Source organism: Ceratotherium simum, chromosome 1 (assembly GCF_057802395.1).
Source record: "Ceratotherium simum simum isolate JZ-2026a chromosome 1, ASM5780239v1, whole genome shotgun sequence".
NCBI classification, from domain to species: Eukaryota; Metazoa; Chordata; class Mammalia; order Perissodactyla; family Rhinocerotidae; genus Ceratotherium; species Ceratotherium simum.
The window spans coordinates 20,484,664-20,505,654 of record NC_141900.1 but is presented as its reverse complement, the minus strand read 5'-3'; the positions used below and the strand labels follow the sequence as shown (position 1 = coordinate 20,505,654).

Genomic DNA, 20,991 nt, shown 5'->3' with positions numbered 1-20,991 from the left:
ATTTAATGGTCACTCTGTTTGGAAAGGCAGAATTGGGTAAAGGTTAACACACAGGAGCTAACATGATGCTGTCTGGGTTCAAATCCTAGCTCAGAACCTGCAATCTGTGTGCCCTTAGAGTAGTTATGAAAGACCTCCATGCCTCAGTTTCCTAATATGTAAAACAAGGATGATCATCTACCTCATAGAGTAGTGTAAGAGACACTATACTGAGCACAGAAACTAGCACAAAATAAAGGCTCAATGGAAACTCAAGGTACCATTGTACTGGTGGGTCACAGTGAGCCTAATTTGCATAGCTCCTCGGGATGCTGAGAGAGCAGAACAGTCCCCGTCCAGTTCCACTAGCAAATAGATCCTTATACACAATGAGGACCTGAGGTCAGGTCTCTGGACACTAGAATTACCATATGATCCAGCAATTCTAGGTAAATACCTGAAAGAATTGAAAACAGAGACTCAGACAGATATTTGTACACCAGTGCTCATCACAGTGTTATTCACAACAGCTAAAAGGTGGGAACAACACAAACGTCCATTGGTAGATGAATGGATAAAGAAAATGAGATATGTACATACAATGGAATATTATTCAGCCTTAAAAAGGAATAAAATTCTGATACAGGATACAATGTGGATGAACCTTGGAAACATTATGCTGAGTGAAATAAGTCAGATGCAAAAGGATAAATATTGTCTGATTCCTCAACATACGAGGTACCTAGAATAGTCAAATTCACAGAGACAGAAGGTAGAATAGTAGTTACCAGGGGCTGGAGGAAGGGGAGAATGGGAGTATTGTTTAATGGATACAGAGTTTCAGTTTGGGATGATGAAAATGTTCTGGATGTGAAACACTGTGACGGTTGCACAACAATGTGAATGTACTTAATGCCACTGAATTGTACACTTAAACATGGTTAAAATGGTAAATTTTATGTTATGTATATTTTACCACAATAAAACAAAATAGACATGGCCAGAACTCAGGCCGTGCATTCCTCTTCCCCAGTCTTTGCCCTCACTACATACAAATGCAGGCTGAGCAGCCCTGGGGCACCGCCAGAGGACAGGGATCCTAGCCAGGGTGCACCACGACCTCAAAGGAAGCCCCACAGCCTTCTGCCTCCCCCACCCCATACACTCATACACACACACACACACACACACACGCGCGCGCGCACAGGAACCTTTTTGCGTTACCTTCTGACGTTTGGAAGGAAGACAAATGGCAACACCCTGGAATCCTGGAAAGCTGCCAGGGCTTGTGTGACAATCTTGACTCCAACCTGGGCCCTTCTTCTCCCCTGTGGCTGCCTGGACCTGGTAAATCAAGTTTATGCTTTTAAAAGAAGTGAAATAACAGAAAAGTGCACATGATTCTAATGTCCATTTGTGGGTAGAGTTAGGAGTAAACGTGGACAACCTTGATGTCTGTTGAGTAATGCTGAGAAACAGTGAACCAAGAGATAAGCCAGATCCACAAATGGCTCTGGATCTAACCCCTAGCAATGGACTGGAAATCCATGAGACAGCTCAGCAGATGGAGAACAAAAACCTGCTCTTATATGCTTTATACCCAGAGTAAATAATCTGATGTGTAAAAGGAGCCAGAGAGAAACAAAATCAAAAAGTCCCTTCTCCAAAACCCTATCAAGAAACATTTGGCTCAGGAAAGAAAGCAGAGTTTCAGCCCAGCTTTTTGAAAATATCATAATGAGGCACAAATTTTTTTTTAAATGTATAACCCAGAATTTATTGATCACCTATTTTCAGATACTCTACTGGGAGGATTACTGTGTATATTATCTATTGCTGTATAGCAAGTTACCCCAAAACTTTGTGGCTTAGAACAACAATAATGTATTACCCGTCACATTTTCTGTGGGCCAGGAATTCCAAGAGGGCGCAGTGGTGTTGGCTTCGCTCTGCTCCAGGATGCCTGGGACCTCAGCTGGAATGCTTGAAGGCTGGAGGCTAGAACCGCCTGAGGGCTGATTCATTCACGTGTCTAATTGTCGAGTCTGGCTGTTGACGAAGGGCCAGCTGGAACACCCACAAGTGGCCTCACTATGTGACCTGGGCTTCCTTGCAGCATGGGGGCTAGGATCAAAGGGCAAGCTTCCTAAGACAGAGAACCATGAAAATCTTGTTGCCTTTTATGACCTAGCCCTGGAAATCACATGGCCTCACTTTGGCCACACTCCACTGGTTGGTGCAGTTACAAAGATCTGCCTGAATTCCTTCCAAGAGGAGGGAACATGGACTCCACCTTTCTTGGCACAGTGTAAGAGGAGAATTTAGGATGTGATATGTATCCATACACATTGGTGTCACTGTCTTTGGAAAATACAATTTGCCACATTGTGTTTTATCTCAGTTAATCCTCACCCAAAAAAAACAAAAACAAAATCTATGAGGTAGATATTATTAGACCCATTTTACAGTACAAGAAACGGAGGCTCAGAGAAGTAACTTTCCAATGTCAGACAGCTAATAAGTGGCAACGTAGGAACTCTAACCCCAGTGTCCAAGCCCTTAACCCCCAAACTGCTCTTCCTGACAGAGGTTAAAGTGCCTTATCTACAAGTATATACTGGAATTTCAAGCTTCAGGTCTGTTTATGAATATGCACAAGTTCTTAAAGAAAAAATAATTTCTTATTACGGGAACATTGGATTCTCTGCTCCTTCTATACTCAGGGTTGAAGCTTCAGGAGCAGGCTGTGTAGAAATATGACATCAGGCTGGGTAGTACAAAGTACACACATAGCCCAGAGTAGACATCAATGGGCTTCATGTGCCCCCAAAGAATGAGCCCAAGAGTCCCCACAAAATGGCTGGTGCACTCTGCACAGGAACTTGCTACACTTGGACCTTGTCCAGTTAACCCCAAAATCAGCCCAAGTATTTGTAGTAGCCAACCTCCAAGATGGCCCCCAATGATTCCCACCTCCAGGCATTCACACCCTTGTGTAATCTCCTCCCACACTCTACCAGGGTTGGTCTATGTGACCAACAGTATATGGCAGAAGGGATGATATATCACTTCCAATATTTGGTTTTAAAATACTGTGACTTCTATCTTGGGCTCACTCTCTCACCACTCAGAAGAAACCAGCTGCCACATTGTGGGGACATTCAGGCAGGCTATGGAAAGCCTACACAGCAAGGAGCTGAGACCTCTAGCCAACAGCCAGCAAGGACCTGAAGCCTGCCAACAACCATATGAGGGAGCCTCGAAGCAACTTCTGCAGCCCCAGTCGAGCCTCAAGATGCCCTCAGCCGCAGTGAACAGCTTGGCTGCAACCTCAGCTAAGCTGCTCCTGGATTCCTGACACGCAGAAACCACTTAAGATAACAAATGTTTATTGCTTTAAACTGCTCCTTTAGGGGTCGTTTGCTACACAGCAATAGCATCTGTGTAGTAGAAGAGCTGGAGCTTTGAAGACAAGCACACTGCATTTAAATCCTGGTTCCACCACTCCCTAGGTAAATAGCATGACTTCTCTGAGCCTCAGGTTCCTCATGAGCAAAAATGAGGATAACACTTATTCTAAAGGCTGAGTCAGGATCAAAGGAATGAAGCTAGAACAGCGAAAATTTCTCTTCTTTCTTCTCAACATTTTAAACCTAAAGTTAAGAATTCCCTTAGAGCAAGTCACTCTGTGATAATAATAGTAGGTGATAATTGTACAACCAACATTGTGGTGATAATAATAATAATTCCTTATTTCATACTGGGCAATGTGTGCCAAGCACTTAAATTTCATGTACAAACCTCCTGTACTATGACTTCAGCTTTGTTTGTATTCTTTCTAGAGATACATTAGAAAGATGGTAGCATTAATAGCAGCATATCATGTATGTTTAACTTTTGTTTTACAGAAATGATACTTTAAAAAACCCTATTTGCTTATAGTACAAGAAAGTAGTTAAATTATTAAACAAAACACGCAACATATTTCTGCTGATTCCCATATACATATAATCATTCAGTGATCGATAGACAAGTATTTATAGGATACCCATTATACCCAAGATATTGTCCTAGGTACCATGAGGTATGAAAAACAGTCTAAGGAATCATCTCTGGCTTCAATGAATTTACAAACTTCTTAAGATAAAATAACATGAAAACCTAACTACCATAAGATATCCTATAAACGAAGCTGTGAAGAAGTAAATGACGAACACAGCAAGCTAGATTGGCTTTGAAGGTGTATATTTCTGGACTTTAATCTCAGGTTTGCTGTTTACTAGCTTTGTGGATTTAGGCAAAATCACCTACCTGACTGTACTTTAATTTCCTCATCTGTGAAATTGGGCTAATAAGGTATAGGTTGATGAGATGACTCAAAGGGTTGTTGAAAGGACCAAATGAGAAGATGATTAATTGATTGATTGATAGATAGATAGATAGATAGATAGACGATAGATAGATAGATCATGCTTGATATGGGCTATAGGAGGAACACTCCATTTCTAGTACATAGGTTAAAGGCTATTAAGAAGAAAGAAAGAAACCAGGCTGCAATATGGAATGTGCTGGGAGATACTGAGAAAATGGTTCTTGAATTGGCCTTAAGACCAAGGCAGGTTTAAAAGATCTGGGAGGAAAAAAGAGGGGTGAGACGGGAGGACCCCGCCTGTTCTGAGTATATGGAGCAATCGACATCTTCCTTCCACAAAGACACTGCCACCAAGAACAATTCCACTCTGTTAAATAAGGAACAATAGAACAAATAGTAATAACAGCTAACCTTGAGTAGTGCTAAAGACTTTGTGTTTATTAGCTCACTTAATCCTCACAACATGGTGTGAGGTAGTACTGTACTTATCAACCCATTCTAGAGGGCAGAAACTGAAGCTCAGAGAGCTTAAATAACTTGCCCAAGATCATGTAGTTAGTGAACAGCACAGCTGGGCCTGCACCCCAGCAGTCTCGCTCCAGACCCTGGTCTCTTAACTGCTGTGTGAAGCTTCTACCGGTTAATCAATGACACATTTTTCACTCTACTTTTTTCTCACCACCCAGCCAAATCCCAAGACAACAGAACCGAAATCTCTTAGGAACGGTAAACTACTTTTAAATTAGCTCAAGTTGATAGTAATCAACACAACATTATCTGAACTAGTCCCAAAGTTATGATTCTTAACCTTTAGGGGTCAGAGTCCCTCTGAAAATCTGACAACAATTAAGCCCTGTCTTCCCAGAAAGACCTACATATATACACAAATATAAAGTGTGCACAGAATTTCAAGGATTCCCTGAAGCCGGGGGAGGAGCCCTAAGTTAATACCTCTTGACCTCACAATTTCCAGAGCAAGATAAAGCCCCTCCAAGTGCACATGGTCTGGGGGGAGGGGGGGTCACACCCGGGTCCCAACATCCTCCGATGAGCACAGATAAACAAGGGGGCTGGGGCAGGAAGCTGCTCTGCCTACACACATATTCAAATCACAGACTTGTTCTTCAACCATGTGCATTTTATTGAATAAGCATTTGAGTCCTTGGCAAGCCTTGTGGTCTGGGATTAGGGATGATTTCCTTTTGCCAGCGTGGAGGGGAGCAGGCTGTGGGTGGGGCCTCCTAGAGGAAGCCTGTGCGACCAGATGGTGTTGCTGCTGCCCCAAGAACTGTCAGGTGTCACTGGCAGCTGGGGTGGTGAGAAGCCACTTCCAGCCTAGGGGCCAAGAGAAAAAACAGAATTCAACTAACTCTGGTCTCGTCCTCGAACTGTCCTGTCCCATGTGTATTGAAGTCAAAAGAATAATAAATAGTTTTCTTTCCCTCACTCTGAGTTTAGCAGCAGTGTTTTCCTCTATAAATTTCTTCTCTGTAAGGAACAAAACACAGACAATATGGTATGATATTAAAGAATGAGTTTAGGAGACAGACGTAGCTTCAAATCCTAGCTTCACCACTTACTTGGGCAAGTTACTTAGCATCTCTGAACCTCTGATTTCTACTCCAGAAAATGTGAACACTAACGTTTATATTGCAGAATTGTTGTGAGGATTAAATAAGACAATACATAAGTCCCTGGCACATAGTAAGTGCTTAATAAGCAGTCACTAAAACCAGACCTCATAGTGTTTCTGGCTATCAAATTTCCATGGAGATTAATAGCCTCCTTAGACAGGTGTGTTTAAGTCCTTGAATATCAAGAGCTATTGTGATCTCAAGGAAATATAAAAGATCCATAAATCCTAAACCCTCTAGGTCAGAAGCCATAACTGCTTCCCTAGATTTCTCGCCATTCCTGGCACGGTGCTTGGTGAACAATGGAATGTGGGCAGGCACATGTGAGCCAGAGGTACTCTGGGAGAGCCAGGATCACCTTAAGAAATTAACAAGCAGAGCAGACTTCCTGTTCACTGTCAGAAGACAGGGTCAATGTTAAATCATGACTACCTTGAAGAGCACTCTGTGTGGGGGAGAGGCTGGGTCTTTGGAAGTTTTCTGCAATCCTTTAGTTCCCTGAAAGGAGTTGGCTCAGGAGTTGGCTCTATAGCACCTTTGGGCGGCCTCTCCATCTCTTAGCTTGGAGGTAAGGGAAGGCCTTGGGGAAATCAGCTGGATTTATTTATATCCTGCCTCTTTAAAGCAAAAAGGACAAAAAAGAATTTGAAGAGGATTTACAATAAAAGACACATAATAATCTTAACAAAATAGACCCCAGAATTGAGGAAAAAAGGAGAAGCAGATATGATAACCCTAAAACATACTACAGTTGTAAATTTTGCTCTATGCTTCTTGAATAAAAAGAAAGAGTTAGTTTCATAGCTCTCATCAGAAAAAAATAAAATGCCAATTTGTAGGGGAAGACAATTTTTTCCTGGCACTAAATTCTGGTGAAAATTTCTTTTTTTTTTTTCAATTGAAGTTACACTGGTTTATAACATTATATAAACTTCAGGTGTACATCATTATATTTTGACTTCTGTATAGACTGCATCGTGTTCACCATCAAAAGTCTAGTTGCCATCAGTCACCATACACATGTGCCCCTTTACTCCTTTTGCCCTCCCCCTGCCCCCTTCCCCTCTGGTAACCACCAATCTGTTCTCTGTATCTATATGTTTGTTTATCTTCAACATATGAGTGAGGTCATAGGTAATTGTCTTTCTTAGCTTGACTTATTTCCCTTAGCATGATACCCTCAAGGTCCATCCATGTTGTCACAAATGGCAAGATTTCATCTTTTTTATGACTGAGTAGTATTCCATTGTATATATATACCACATCTTCTTTTTTTTTTTTAATTTATTTTTCCCCCCAAATCCCCAGTAGATAATTGTATGTCATAGCTGCACATCCCTCCAGCCACTGCACGTGGGACACGGCCTCAGCATGGCCAGAGAAGCGGTGCGTCGGTACGTGCCGGGGATCCGAACCCAGGCCGCCAGCAGTGGAGCGCGTGCACCCAACTGCCAAGCCTCGGGGCCAGCCCATATACCACATCTTCTTTATCCATTCATCTGTTGATGTGCACTTAGGTCGCTTCCAAGTCTTGGCTATTGTGAATAATTCTTGCAATGAATGTAGGGGTGCATATATCTTTTCAAATTAGCATTTTTGTGTTCTTTGGATAAATACCCAGAAGTGGAATAGCTGGATCATATAGTATTTCTATTTACAATTTTTTGAGAAATTTCCATACTCTTTTCTATAGTAGCTGCACCAATTTACATTCTGGTGAAAATTTCTTATATGGAATGTACCTAATGAACTGAAGTCATGCCAGGTACTGTCCTCAACAACTGTTTAACAGTAAACAAATGTTTTTCACGTGGCTATTTATTATAATGACCTGAAATAAAACACCACCTCAAGGGAGATGCTCAGACAACACCAGAATGCGGGACATTCTAATGTGGTTTAGTGTCCTTAAAAAGTCAATATCATGAAAATAAAAGGTGGGAGAAAAGTGCTCAAATTAAAAGATCTGAGATACTGAAGAGACATAACCATTTTCAGTGCATGAATCTTGGTTGGTGAAGAAAACCATTGTAAGACATTTTGGTGATAGTCTAACAAATTTGAATATGGACTGATTATTTATTAGATGATATAGGGAATTATCATTAGGTATGATAATGGTATTGTGGCTGGGTAAAAGAATGTGCTTTTATTTATTCATTTATTTTTGGAGATGTATCCTGAATTATTTTGAGGTAACTTTGAAATGATTCCAAAAATATATACATACAAATATATACATGAATGATATTTGACAAAATGTTAACCAGTATTGATTTCAGGTGAAGGATACATGGGTCAGTGTATATTCTACTATATGTCTGAGTATTTTCACAATAAGAAGTGAGTAAAAGAAGACACAGGGAGAATCTCAGAGGAGCACGTACCCTGCCTGTGCCAGAGAGAAATGCCTGCAGACTACCCCGGGCGCACCAGGCCGGGAGGAATGAACTTGTCATGGACTGAGTTGTGTCTCCGCAAAAATTCATATGTTGAAGTCTTAACCCCCAGGACCTCAGAATGTAACCATATTTAGAGATAGAGTCTAAAATGAGGTCATTAGGGTGGGCCCTAATCCAATATGACTGGTATCCTTATAAGAAGAGGAAATTTGGACATAGACACACAGAGGACACATTAGGTGAAGACACAGGAATTAGATAGCCATCTACAAGCCAAGGAGAAAAGCCTGGAACAGATCCTTCCCTCATGGCCGTCAGAAGGAACCAACCCTGCTGATGTCTTGAGTTTAAACTTCCAGCCTCCAGAACTGCGAGAAAATTAATTTCTGTTGTGTAAGCCACCCCTCTGTGGTATTTTGTTGAGGCAGCCTTAGCTAACTAATACAGAACTCCTTGATTTGCCACCAAAGCCCAGGGGTCTTTCCCCACACCCCCATCCCAGCCCTGGCCCCCTGACACTGCTGTCTGGCAACTGCAGAATCCACGCTGGGCAGAGCACGGCAGTGAGGCCCAGGAACCCCGGAAGACAGAGCGATGGCTCCTCAGAAAGCAGTAGCCCTGAGCAGGCTGGTGGTACCCACGCCCCCTGGATCCCAGAGCTCTGAGCACCTGAATAGCTGCCTTCCAAGTCTGACACGTTGGTCCTTTACTTTTCCTAAGTGCTTTCTGAGTTTTTTTGTCTTAAAAATTAAGTAGCTCTGTGTGTGTGTGTGTGTGTGTGTGTGTGTGTGTGTGTGTTGGGGAAGAGAGAATCTAGCTACAAAAGCCCTATAGCTAACATTTATTTGTACTAATTAATAATTAACATACGACACTTAGATTTAGAATTGATATTCAGGTGGTATGCTGCCATACTCAATTATGAAAATATTTAAGTAACTTCATACTTATTGATAAATAACATTACCCTCCTCATCACTCCAGCCCCTCTCTGGAAACTCCCCACAATCCAGCAACTAACGAGTTAATGCCTGTCACCAAAAGGTCCTCCAGAACCTTTTTGAACACAGTCTTACCCTCCATCCTGGTAAGAAGGATGCTGTCTCTGCCGTCACCAGTTGTTACATGCTTTCAAAGTTCATCCCTGCCTAGTATGCTCCCAGCACTGTCCTCTAAATTCTTTATGATACATTATTTCACAACAACTCCAAAGCATATACTATGATTATTTCCTTTTACACATGAAGAAACTGAGGCTCAGAGAAATTAAGTAATTAGCCCTTGTTCACGGACAGAGTTCGGAACCACTGCTCCGTATTTCTGGCTCTGCCTCCTGGAATTGATATGTCAGAATTCTTTTTTTTTTTTTTTTTGCCCCAAAGCCCCAGTAGATAGTCGTACGTCATAGCTGCACATCCTTCCAGCCGCTGCATGTGGGACGCGGCCCCAGCATGGCCGGAGAAGCGGCGCGTCGGTGCGCGCCCGGGATCCGAACCCGGGCCGCCAGCAGCAGAGCGCGCGCACCCAACCGCCAAGCCACGGGGCCGGCCCTGTCAGAATTCTTTTATCCTTAGAAGGGGAAAAAGCAGAGCAGCCAAGAAGAGTTCAGAGGCTGCAGCCCCAGGTGCTGGGGAGTCTGGGTGTTCTCAGGGCTCCCCTTTTCTCCAGATTAAGATCTCCCCATATGAAACCACTGATAGAAGTGCTGGGTCATAGGAAAAACTCACAAAGAACAAGCAGTCCTGCAACCAAACAGCATTCTAACACTGCACTATGGTTCCGGGCTCTCCTCACCGCGGGAGCTCAAGAGGACCCTCACCTGCAGTTGTGGTACCTCTTGTGGTACCTTAAGGCAGGGCTGAGCAGGTGGGTATGACCCACTTTGACCTTTCAAAACAGTAGCAAAAGTCTGCACAGCTGTCTGAGGAACACCTGGACACCCTCTTGGCCCCGAAAGTTTTGTTGTAGGATCCTTGCCCTCAAGTCCCCAACAAGGCCCGCCCACTTACTGGACCCTCGCTCAGGCCACGCAGTACAGGCAGCCTCCCCTCCTTTCCCCCTTGCCCCTGCCCCCTGATTTCCCGGTGACCTTCTAACTTTGCTTTTGCCTTTCCCATGACCTTTAACCCTGGTGTGACCTTAAGACTCTATAACCCTAAAAACCAGTCCTGCTAACCAGCTGGCCGGGGTACAATAGCACTCAGAAAGCAGAGTCATGGGACTGAAACCAGAAGAAAACCTATTCATGAAAGGAGCAGCTGGCAGCTGGAAACCAGAAGGAGTGAGAAAGGAAGGCCAACTCCTACCTCCTGCAGGACCCGATTAACTGGGGATTCAGAGTACGAGTGGCTGGACCTGCCTAAGACCCCTCCCTCTCCTAATGAAGGCAGTGAAGCTTATCAGAGCTCCCACATCCTTCCCAGCGGGGCTCAGCAGAGCAAGCCTGCGGACAGGAGCTTTGAGATGGAAAGCAGAGAGGAGGCTGGGTGGGGAGGACCAGGCTGACTTGGGCAGTCAGGAGATGCTCTTCATTTAATTCCACTCTCTCGTTAAACACCAAAGAAATAGTTCTGAGGGCATATGTTATTGTTAAATAATTTTATTCATTTTAAAATTTCACAAGTAGTATTTTTTTAATTTTTTTTTTGAGGGAGATTGGCCCTGTGCTAACATCTGTTGCCAATCTTCCTCTTTTTTCTTCCCAAAGCCCCAGTACATAGTTGTGTATCATAGTTGTAGAGTTGTAGCTCTTTTATATGGGATGCAGCTTCAGCATGGCTTGATGAGCAGTGAGCGTGTCCACACCCAGGATCTGAACCTGTGAACCCTGGGCCACCAAAGCGGAAGGTGCGAAAGTAACTGCTACGCCACCAGGCCAGCCCCAGTAGTATATTTTCTTTTTTTTTTTTTTTTTTTAAGATTTTATTTATTCAGTTTTTTCCCCCCAAAGCCCCAGTAGATAGTTGTATGTCATAGGTTCACATCCTTCTAGTTGCTGTACGTGGGACTCGGCCTCGCGTTGCACGGAGAAGTGGTGCCTCGGGGCGCTCCCGGGATCCGAACCCGGGCCGCCAGCATCAGAGCGCGCGCACTTAACCGCTAAGCCACGGAGCCGGCCCCCCAGTAGTATATTTTCATTGAAGAAAAAAACAGAAAGATACAAAGAAGAGAGAAAACCACCCATAATCCAACGAGGACAAAACCACCTTCAACATTTAGTATACATATGCTTTTCCCACAAAAAACTAGATGCTCCTGTACATATCCTCAACGATAGATCATGAACACCTGTCCACGTCAATACAGCCACTTCTACCACTCCCTTTTAATGGCTGCCCTGTGTTTCATTATATGGATAAAGGATAATGGTTTAAGCCAATCCCTTACTGTAGTGCATTTGGATCGTTTCTGATGGAATTTAAATTCTTTTTTTTTAGATTTTTTTTCTTTTATTTATTTTATTTTTTCCCCCCAAAGCCCCAGTGGATAGTTGTATGTCGTAGCTGCACATCCTTCTAGTTGCTGTATGCGGGACTCGGCCTCAGGATGAACGGAGAAGTGGTGCCTTGATGCGCACCCGGGATCCGAACCCGGGCCACCAGCATCGCAGCGCGTGCACTTAACCACCAAGCCACAGGGCCGGCCCGGAATTTAAATTCTTTTATGAAGGGGCAGATGCTGAGACTAGAGGAGGTGATATCCCTCTATTTCCTTTATAGGTCTCGACCCCGTCCTCCCATCACTCACCATCCCATTCCAACCTGACTGCTCTCCATTGTGTCCCTTACACTCGCTCTCGGGACATGTCCAGATGTTTTTCTGTGTGAGCCCTGTCCAGAAATGGAGCCATGTCCGGCCTGTGTTGTCTGGGGCACAGCATCATCTCTTATTTGGCCTTCCCCCTCTTAGCCCTTAGAGATAACAGGAGACAGTGGAGGCAAAAAAGGTGGCTTCAGCTAGGACTTGTTTCCAGCATCTTGTATGTCATTAGTGGAAGATGACTTCCCAGTTACACTGTTGGCATCTCCCTGCCCACGTTAGAGTTTCTGCCTGGTTAGACAGTGCCCTGGAACTGGCTAGCAGGAGGTGAAAACGCTCCTGCAGTGAGAGAGGGCTGAGGTGGGCAGGGAGGAAGAGATGCCAGGAGGGAGCACACACACACACACACACACACAAACACACACACATGTACACGCACACACACACACACGCAGGCACACTCCAGAGCTTTGCACACAGGAGATAAGAAGCGTTCACAAGGAGGCAAAAGTTATATCTCGCATTTCAGAGGGAGAGAAGCCAGGACCTGGGGACTAAATACAAGGATCTCTCTTGCCCCAAAAGGAAGAATGCCAGTGTCAGTGGCGTCCTGGGGGTGCTGAGCCGGCTTTGGGCTAAGTTAAGTTGTCAGATATATATTTTACACCACTACCATCGCTTCCTTTTTCCTCGTCTCAGTGATGTTGCTTTAAGGCCTCTCCCTTTCCTTATTTCCTCATTGGCACATCAGGAACACCCTTGAGACAACAGTGTGCCTTTAAATAATTAAGATACAAGTTCTGAGGAGAAAAGAAGTGGGGGGGGGGGTCAGTGGAGGCCCCTCCTGCTTTGGGCAGTTAAAGGGAGGCAGGAGGAAGGGGAGGGCCGCCCCTCCCCTCTGGCAGGGAGCGCCCAAACAGAACAGCACAGCTACACCCCTGACTTCCCGGTTCCCTTCTCCTAAGGGGACCCACCCTCTCCAAACCACCCAGACTTGAAAACCTGAAGCCATCTTTGTCTTCTCTCCTCTTCTCTCACACCTAAGCACCCACTCCACTCCATTGTCAAGTTCTGTGGGCTCTTTCTTCCCAAACACTTTCCCCCTCCCATCCCTTCCTTTACATTTTCATAGCAACTGCCCTGACTCAGGCTGTCCCCTCACATTTGAACAACTATCCCAACCCACTATTTCTCCTCACCTTCCCCACTCCATCTTCTTAACTCCTCCCAGCCCAGTCTTACCGACCAGACAAATGTCCCTAATAGATGATTTGCATTATGTTATCCTCCTGCTAGAAAACTCTCAGTGGGTTCCCATGGCCCAGCAGGAAAAGCCCCCCACATTAGGGTTTGTCCTGCTGTCCCACCCTGTTCTCACCCCAGCTGCTTCCATCCACTTCCCTAACATGCCAAGTGATCCAGCTGCCCCTGGAATGAATTCCACCTCTGGAACCTAGCCTTTTCTCATCTTTACCTTTGGAATCAGATTGACTGTTCAAAGCAAACCTCCATGAATCTTTCCCTTATCTCTCAACAAGAGAGCACTCCCTCTTCTATGGCTTTATTCTTTGTACCTGTCACTGCCCTGTATTTTATTATCTGGTTAATGTCTTATCTTGCCTATTGGATTACATTTCCTGAAGGGCGGAGGCTGAGTTTTGTTGGTCATTGTATTGCCTGCAGCCCTAGGAAATTCTGAGTTTCTGTGAGCTGGCTTGGAAATTACTGTAATTACCCTGGCAGCTCTATCGGATACACTACTGCTGACGACATGGTCACTAGCCCTGGAAGGCTCAGAGGCCAAGCCACCTCCTGTATTCCCAGGCACGAGGGCAGATGCCTACACTTGCCCACGGAGCTGAGGCTGCTGTGATGGGTTGCATTGTGCGCCCCCAAATTCACGTGTTGAAGTCCTAACCCCCAGTAGCTCAGAATGTGACCTTATTTGGAGATGGGGTCTTTACCAAGGTAATGAAGTTAAATGAGGTCATTTGGGTGGATCCTAATCCAATTTGACTGGGGTCCTTATAAAAAGAGGACATGTGGACGCAGAGACAGACATGCATAGAGTGCAAATGATGTTAAGAACATCATCTACAAGCCAAGGACCTCCGGGGCCTTCCAGAAGCTAGCAGAGAGGCCTGGAACAGGTCTTTCCCTCACAGCTCCAAGGAAGAGCCAACCCTGCCCATATCATGATTTCTGACTTCTAGCCTCCAGACTGTGAGAGAATACATTTCCATTGTTCTAAGCCACCCAGTATGTGGTGCTTTGTTAGGGCAGCCCCAGGAAACGAATACAGCTGGCTTCCTGGGAAACATGAGGGGGAAAGCCATGTCTTTGAGGTGCTCTGAGCAGGAAAGCAGTGTAGCCCTGGCAGCAATTAGCCTGTGCCAGCAGCTGAGCAGAAGTGGCTGGTGGCCCCCTAAGGGCAAGGGCCAGCAGTTGGCCACCTGACACAGCTCTTTGAAGAGAGTGTTTTGCTTCTGCATTTGGGCAGGGGAGGATGTCAGTGGAGAAGGGGACAGGAACCCCCCCTTAAGGGCAGACGCTCCTTCCGGGCTCCAGATGCTTCCAGCCAAACTCTTTTAAAATGAAAGAAGTGGAAGGATGTCATAAGCTCTGCAGAGATGTGGAGCTCTGCCCTGGAAACCCTCCCTAATTACCACCTTCCACTGTTGCTCCTGTGCCTCCCTCCTCCTCTGCAGGGGGCCCAGGGATGTGAAAATGCCTCTCCTCCTGACTCAGAGGGGCATTTCCTGAACCCTCCTTACCCAAAACATGTCCTCCCCCTCCGCCCCCCTGGAGAGCCTCAGCAGACAGGCTAATTAATTAAGATTGATTCCACATAATTAGGTTAGCTAAGTGTAAGGGTTCCCCATTAGCAGACAGGCAAACTAAGGCAGGAGGGGCCTCACATTAAGGCTGGCTGCTGGCAGGAAACAGAAATCAGAGCTTCTGCCCCACTGGAGTCAGTCCCATAACCTCCTGTAGGGAAGGCAGTAGGCAGGGAAAAGCGAGAACAAAAGCATGAGGGTGTGAAGGAGCAATGCCTCAGGAGGCACCACCTGCCTGGGGCGCAGGGTCACGAAACAACCAGCACCATCATCATAGCCAACACATGTACCAGGCCCTTGCTACACGCACTCTAAACCGACACTGCGTGGTACGGTAGCCACTAGCCACCTGGTTATTGGACACTTGAAAGGTACTAGTCCGAATAGAGATGTGTAGTAAGTGTAAACTACACACCGGACTTCGAAGACTTAGTATGAAAAAAGGAATATACGGGCTGGCCCCGTGGCTTAGCTGTTAAGTGCGCGCACTCCGCTACTGGCGGCCCGGGGTTCGGATCCCGGGCGCGCACTGACACACCGCTTCTCTGGCCATGCTGAGGCTGCGTCCCACATACAGCAACTAGAAGGATGTGCAGCTATGACATACAACTATCTACTGGGGCTTTGGGGAAAAAAAAAAAAGGAGGAGGATTGGCAATAGATGTTAGCTCAGAGCCGGTCTTCCTCAGCAAAAAGAGGAGGATTAGCACGGATGTTAGCTCAGGGCTGATCTTCCTCACAAAATAAATAAATAAATAAATAAATAAATAAAGTTAAAAAAAAGAAAAAAGGAATATAAAATTATCTCATTAATATTCTTAAAATATTGATTACATGTTACATGGATACTATTTTTATATGTTCTGTTAAATAGTTTATATTGCTAAAATTAATTTCACGTCTTTCTTTTTGCCTTTTTTAATATGGTGATCAGAAAAGTTTAAATTACACATGTCTTGCATTTATATTTCTCTTGGAAGTCACTCCTCTAGGAACTGCTCTAAGCACAGCATCGTGCCTAATCATTAGCACAACCCAGTGGGGTGGTGCTAGTCTCATTTCCATTTTTCAGAGATAGCACTCAGGCCCTGAGAGGTTAAGAAACTTGCCCAAGGACACACAGCAAGTAAGAAAAGAAAAAAAATCCAAGGGAGTGCAAGAGTGGCAGCGGAGAGATCTGTAAGAAGGTGAGCGATGAGGATGGCTTGGCCTAGGATGGTGGCCCTAAGACAGAGAAAAATGAGCAGCTGTGAGATACATTCTTAAGTAGAAATATTCCCCAGGGGTTGTACATGAGGAACAGTGAGGAGGAGAAAATGATGACTCCAGGTGTCTGGCCTGAGGCCCCAGGGCCTGAGCGACACAGGGAAAGAGGCAAAGAGATGACATGTTCAAGTCCTAACTTTTCCACTTACTGACTGTGTTATCCGGAAGTTATGTCATCTCTCAGGACTCAATTTCCTCAGCTGGAAAACAGGAATAATAGAACCTCTCATAACGGAGTTGTCATGAAAAAGAAATAGGATGATGTATACAAAAGTGCTTCATAAATGTTTGTTTGTTAATTGTTTAAAAAGAGAGAGAGAGCTTTCAGGGTCCAGAAATATTCCTGTCCTCCCTTCTCTTGTCATTTCCCTGCTGCTAAAGCAATGATTAGCTCCCAGGCCACCTCCGTGGGAAGCACATCAAAGAGAGCACAAGTGGAATGGCTTATCTCTCCCCGGGAAGCTGCCTCTCTGGGCTCCCAGCCCCTCTCTCACCAGAGGAGCTGGGCCAGGCCACAAAGCAGAATGGACTCCCACAATGTCAGGCCAGCCCTGGGCAGAGATCCAAGAAATAAGGTCCTCCTGGGCTCCTCTTCCCACCCCGCAAAGGTCAGGATCCCTGTGCACAGGCCTCCAGGTGCACAGCCACATAGCTTCAGGGGCAAACTCACCCCCCTCTCAGAGATTGTCTTCACCGTGCCAGGACAGAACCCTACCAATCTTCTCTAATGCCACAGAGTTGTACGCTGTATTCTATGAGAATGGCACCCCCTGGAGGTGTGCAACAAGACCTCTGTGAAGCAGAGCCAGTTGCTGGCTGCCTCCTCTAGCCCTTCAGAGCCCGGCAAATCTGAGGAATGAGTGAGGGGTGTTTTGAGAGTTCTCTCCATCCCTCTCTGCACCTCTTTCCAGTAACCCCAGGCAGGAGCCTGCCCTGAGTCCTGCTCTTCTTCAGCTGCAGTTCCAATCGGAAAGAGATCTGAATTAAATGAGGGTCCTTCTGCCCTCTTGCCCTGGTCTATCCTGCCCTTAGCCCACCAGGTTGATGTTTCTATCTGTCACTCCCATTAGACTGGGCAGGGCAGATCATACTCTTGTCTGGTGTGTGGTGCTCAGTGAATGTTTGTTGAATGAGTAAATAAGTATGACTCTGCTAAGGTCTCTGCTGATAATGTTTCCCCACAGAGATGGTTGCATTTTAATGGAAGCTTCTTTAAAACCAAGATGACTTCAAGAGCCGAAGGACTGACCACTCTACCGACGGCATACCTGGCTGTGGCCCTTAGGAAAGAAGCCTTTCCAGTCCTTCTCAGATGATACCAAGTAGGCAACCGCCTATTGCTAACGCTTGCCCCAGTCTCCCTGTGGGAGATGCCAGGGGGGCTGGACTGGGGCTCTTGAAGGTGGCTTTCCAGCCACATCCCTGGCAGAATTGTTAGGCATCTGGAGCCTGTGACAAGGTTGACTTTTCTCACATCTCTGCCAAAATTTCAACATCTAGGCCTTCAGAAGCATGGCCTAGGTAATCTGGGCCGTACTTTCCCTACCTTCTGGAGGACCCTCACCTCCTGAGTAATCATCATGGGCCTTTTCCATGTCTCCAATTCTGAGTGTTTGTGAACAACACCATTTCTGAGCAGGGCCAGGACTAGGGTGAGGCAAGCGAGGCACTCAACTCCATAATCAAGATAAACAATATTTTGATGTATCCATTTTAAAAATCAAAATCAATGCAAAATAATCCACGACGAACAAAATATCAAAGAATTTTAAAGACTGCATTAAAATATTATGTATCTTGATTACGGAGTTTTTTGGCGCCCCCTTAAATTTTGTGCTGGGGTGAGTACCTCCCTCATTCTAGTCTCTGGCTCCCAAGAATGGAACACACTAAAGTGGCTCCAGATCTCTAACTGGTGCTGATGATAGCACCAACTTTAACTTTCGAGAACCAGTTTGGAGATTGGTGGGATGGTGATTGGTCTGGAGCACAGCTCTTTGGTGGCCCATTTACCCCTTTCAGAAAGCCATGCAAACAGATAGGCAGGGCGCCAAGCCCATTGTTCCAAAGTTTCCGCAGGCCTTGAAAAGCCCTTGGGCTCTGCGGTCTGGTGATCAGAGGTGTAAAGGTTTCTGAACAATCAGAGGCCTTCCTTATGGTTGCCCACACCCACGTTTCCCATTCTGGGAACAATGCCATGGAGGGCCACAGCCCCCCTCCCCCACCTAAGTGAGGAAATGTCTGCTGGTTGCAGGTGGGTGCAGGTCTTGTGAGGGCAAGGGTCAGAAGGAGGTAGGAGTCTTTCTCATCCTGACTGCCTGCACTTTTCCCTCTGGTACACACTGAGCCCACCCTTTTGCACTTCAAAACCTGCACTTGTCTTCTCCTTCTAGTCCTCCTTGGCCAAAGCAAACACACATCTCTGTTCTGCCTCCAGAGGAGCTGTCCCAGCACTTGTGTGTAATGATTTCCCCTGCACTTGTTCAGAACTTGACCCTGGCCTGTCCTCATTCCTGAGCCTCCTGCAGTGTTTTTGCTTTTGTTTTTTTTTTCCGGAAAATGCAAGAGAGAGTGAGCTATCTTTTTATGGGGGCAAGGAGACACAACCTCAAGTTCCTCTAATTATGCCTTTAGAACTCTCTTCTGAAAACTAGGACACCAAATCTATCAACAAAGTCTTTTCGGGGGTGCACCACCTGGGGATACCCCACCCCAAACGCTAGGTATCTGGGCTAATTTGACTGCTGTTTTGCAGGAATGCAGGTGAACAGAAGGTAGTTTCCACTAGGCAAAATGTTTTTTCCACTTCCTGTTCTCTGCTATTTTGCTTTGTTCCGGTGCTAAACCACCAAGTTTCGGAATCAGATGAAATTCATCAGAGTGAAGGCCTGCCACAAGGTCTCCATCAACCCGGCAACTTGGTGACTAAACTGGATTTCATGACGCCAATCAAAGGACAGGCTTTTGCAACGGCAGAACTGGTTCTGAATCAGGCTCTTCATATCGAGCCTGGATCTCTTGAGATTTTTCTTCCTACTGCTGCCTTGATGGAGATGTGCATTTTTTCTGAGAAAGTGCATGATTTCACGTCAGCCCCCACAACTCCCTAGGAATGACTAGGGGATTTCTCTCGTTGTCGTCTGCCCCTTCTGAGAACACAAGGAAACCTGCAGAGCTGCTGGGCCTGGGAGAGCCCCGGAAAGAGCAGGCTGACACCAGATCAGCGTTCATTACGCTCTCGGAAACGGAAGTGTGGGCGTGTTATGTTGCTGCGGCAACCAAAGGCAGGGGAGCAGCAAACCTCAGAAGGCAGAGACCATTAAACTAGGGGGAGTTTCAAGGCCTTGTGTCCCCCAGGGACTGGGCCTAGCTCAATCAGGGGAAAGTCGGCCTCCCAAAGTCCTCAATGACGCAGAGGAAGCCAGGGGAAGCAGTCAATGGCCAGTCGTCATTGACTCACAGTCACAGAACGTTAAAGCAGGAATGAGCTGCAGAGAGCAGCCAGTCGGACCCCTCTTTACTCATAAAGGAACCGGAAGTTGGAGAGTACTTATCAGGATCCTACTGCCGGTGAGCTTCAAAGCCAGAACCCCCGCCCTTCTGGTCCCGTTTGTGTAGCTATCGCTGTTTGCAAACTCTCTCTTTGTGCTGTAATTTCATCTGATCCTGAACTGAGAGCAAGTATTTGTCCTCTTCCACAGAGAGGCCAAATTTGACGACTGCTCAATTCCCTCATCTGGGAGAACTTCTCTAATGGAATTCTTGTTAGGATTAAATGAGTTCATAGTTTTGGGGTTCAAGAGGCTATAATAAAGGGCACCCCTCATCCCTTACAAAGTTCTCAGTAGTTAGGGGATGGGCAAGAAGAAATCAAACAAATGGGATTAAAATATCAACTTGATCACTGATAAATTTTATCTTGGAGTCAGTGGTTTATATATGTGGGTAAGGGAACCCCAGAATTAGGGTGCCCACGCAGGCTGGTGCAGGCAGGCCTCCCCATTGGGAACTGTCCCTTAAACCATGCGAGGTAGGAGAACAGAGCTGGCATGCTCTGGAGGAGGCCGACTGCCAAGAGGAGGAAGAGAGGGGCTGCGCTGTGCAGTTGGGGGTCCCACCCCCATCCCCACCACTGAGGGGTTACTCCTCCTCCCCCTTCCAGCCTCCTGCCCCTCCCTGTTCCTAGGGCAGAGTGAGTCAAGGAGCAGGGAGAGGTCAGGAATCTTGTGCTAGAACATCAGGAGTGAGGAAGGATTTTTTTCAACCCTAATAAATATGTGTAAAGCACCTAGTACCTGGTACAGTAGTGAGTGCTCAATAAAAGTTAGCTGTTACTATTATTTTTCTGGCTATGGCCTGTTAATCATAGCAGAGACTTCTTTACCTTCACCGGTATGACTCCTCTAATTGTAGCTGCCCTTATTAGATGTGTGACCTTGGGCATGTTAGCTAAGCTCCCTGAGCCTCAGTGTCCTGCTCTGTAATAATAATAGTACCTACCCTATAACTGAGAGGATGACATGATTTAACTGTCAAGGACTTAGCACGATACCTGAAACATGGTAAATCCTCAATGAATGCTGACTATTGCTCTTATACAAAGAACTTGGGAGTCCACAGCAAAATAAATGCAAAGTGAAGACTGAGATATGATTGATTTAGAAGAGGCGTGTAAAGGAAAGGCTGGCTACCATCCATTAGAACTGGAGCAATTGCTTCCATTGGATCCACGATCTAGACAC

At 45.8% G+C, this 20,991-nt stretch overlaps 1 protein-coding gene across 1 annotated transcript in view; it reads right to left on the bottom strand.

Annotated features, from left to right (window-relative positions):
- Positions 1-20,991, bottom strand: part of LOC147918156 (uncharacterized) — a 98,974-nt gene that overhangs the window by 28,718 nt on the left and 49,265 nt on the right. Inside the window, exon 3 of the mRNA XM_087441026.1 lies at positions 1,204-1,323. Coding sequence (XP_087297152.1) covers positions 1,204-1,323 — 120 coding nt within the window. The remainder of the gene's footprint in view (positions 1-1,203; positions 1,324-20,991) is intronic.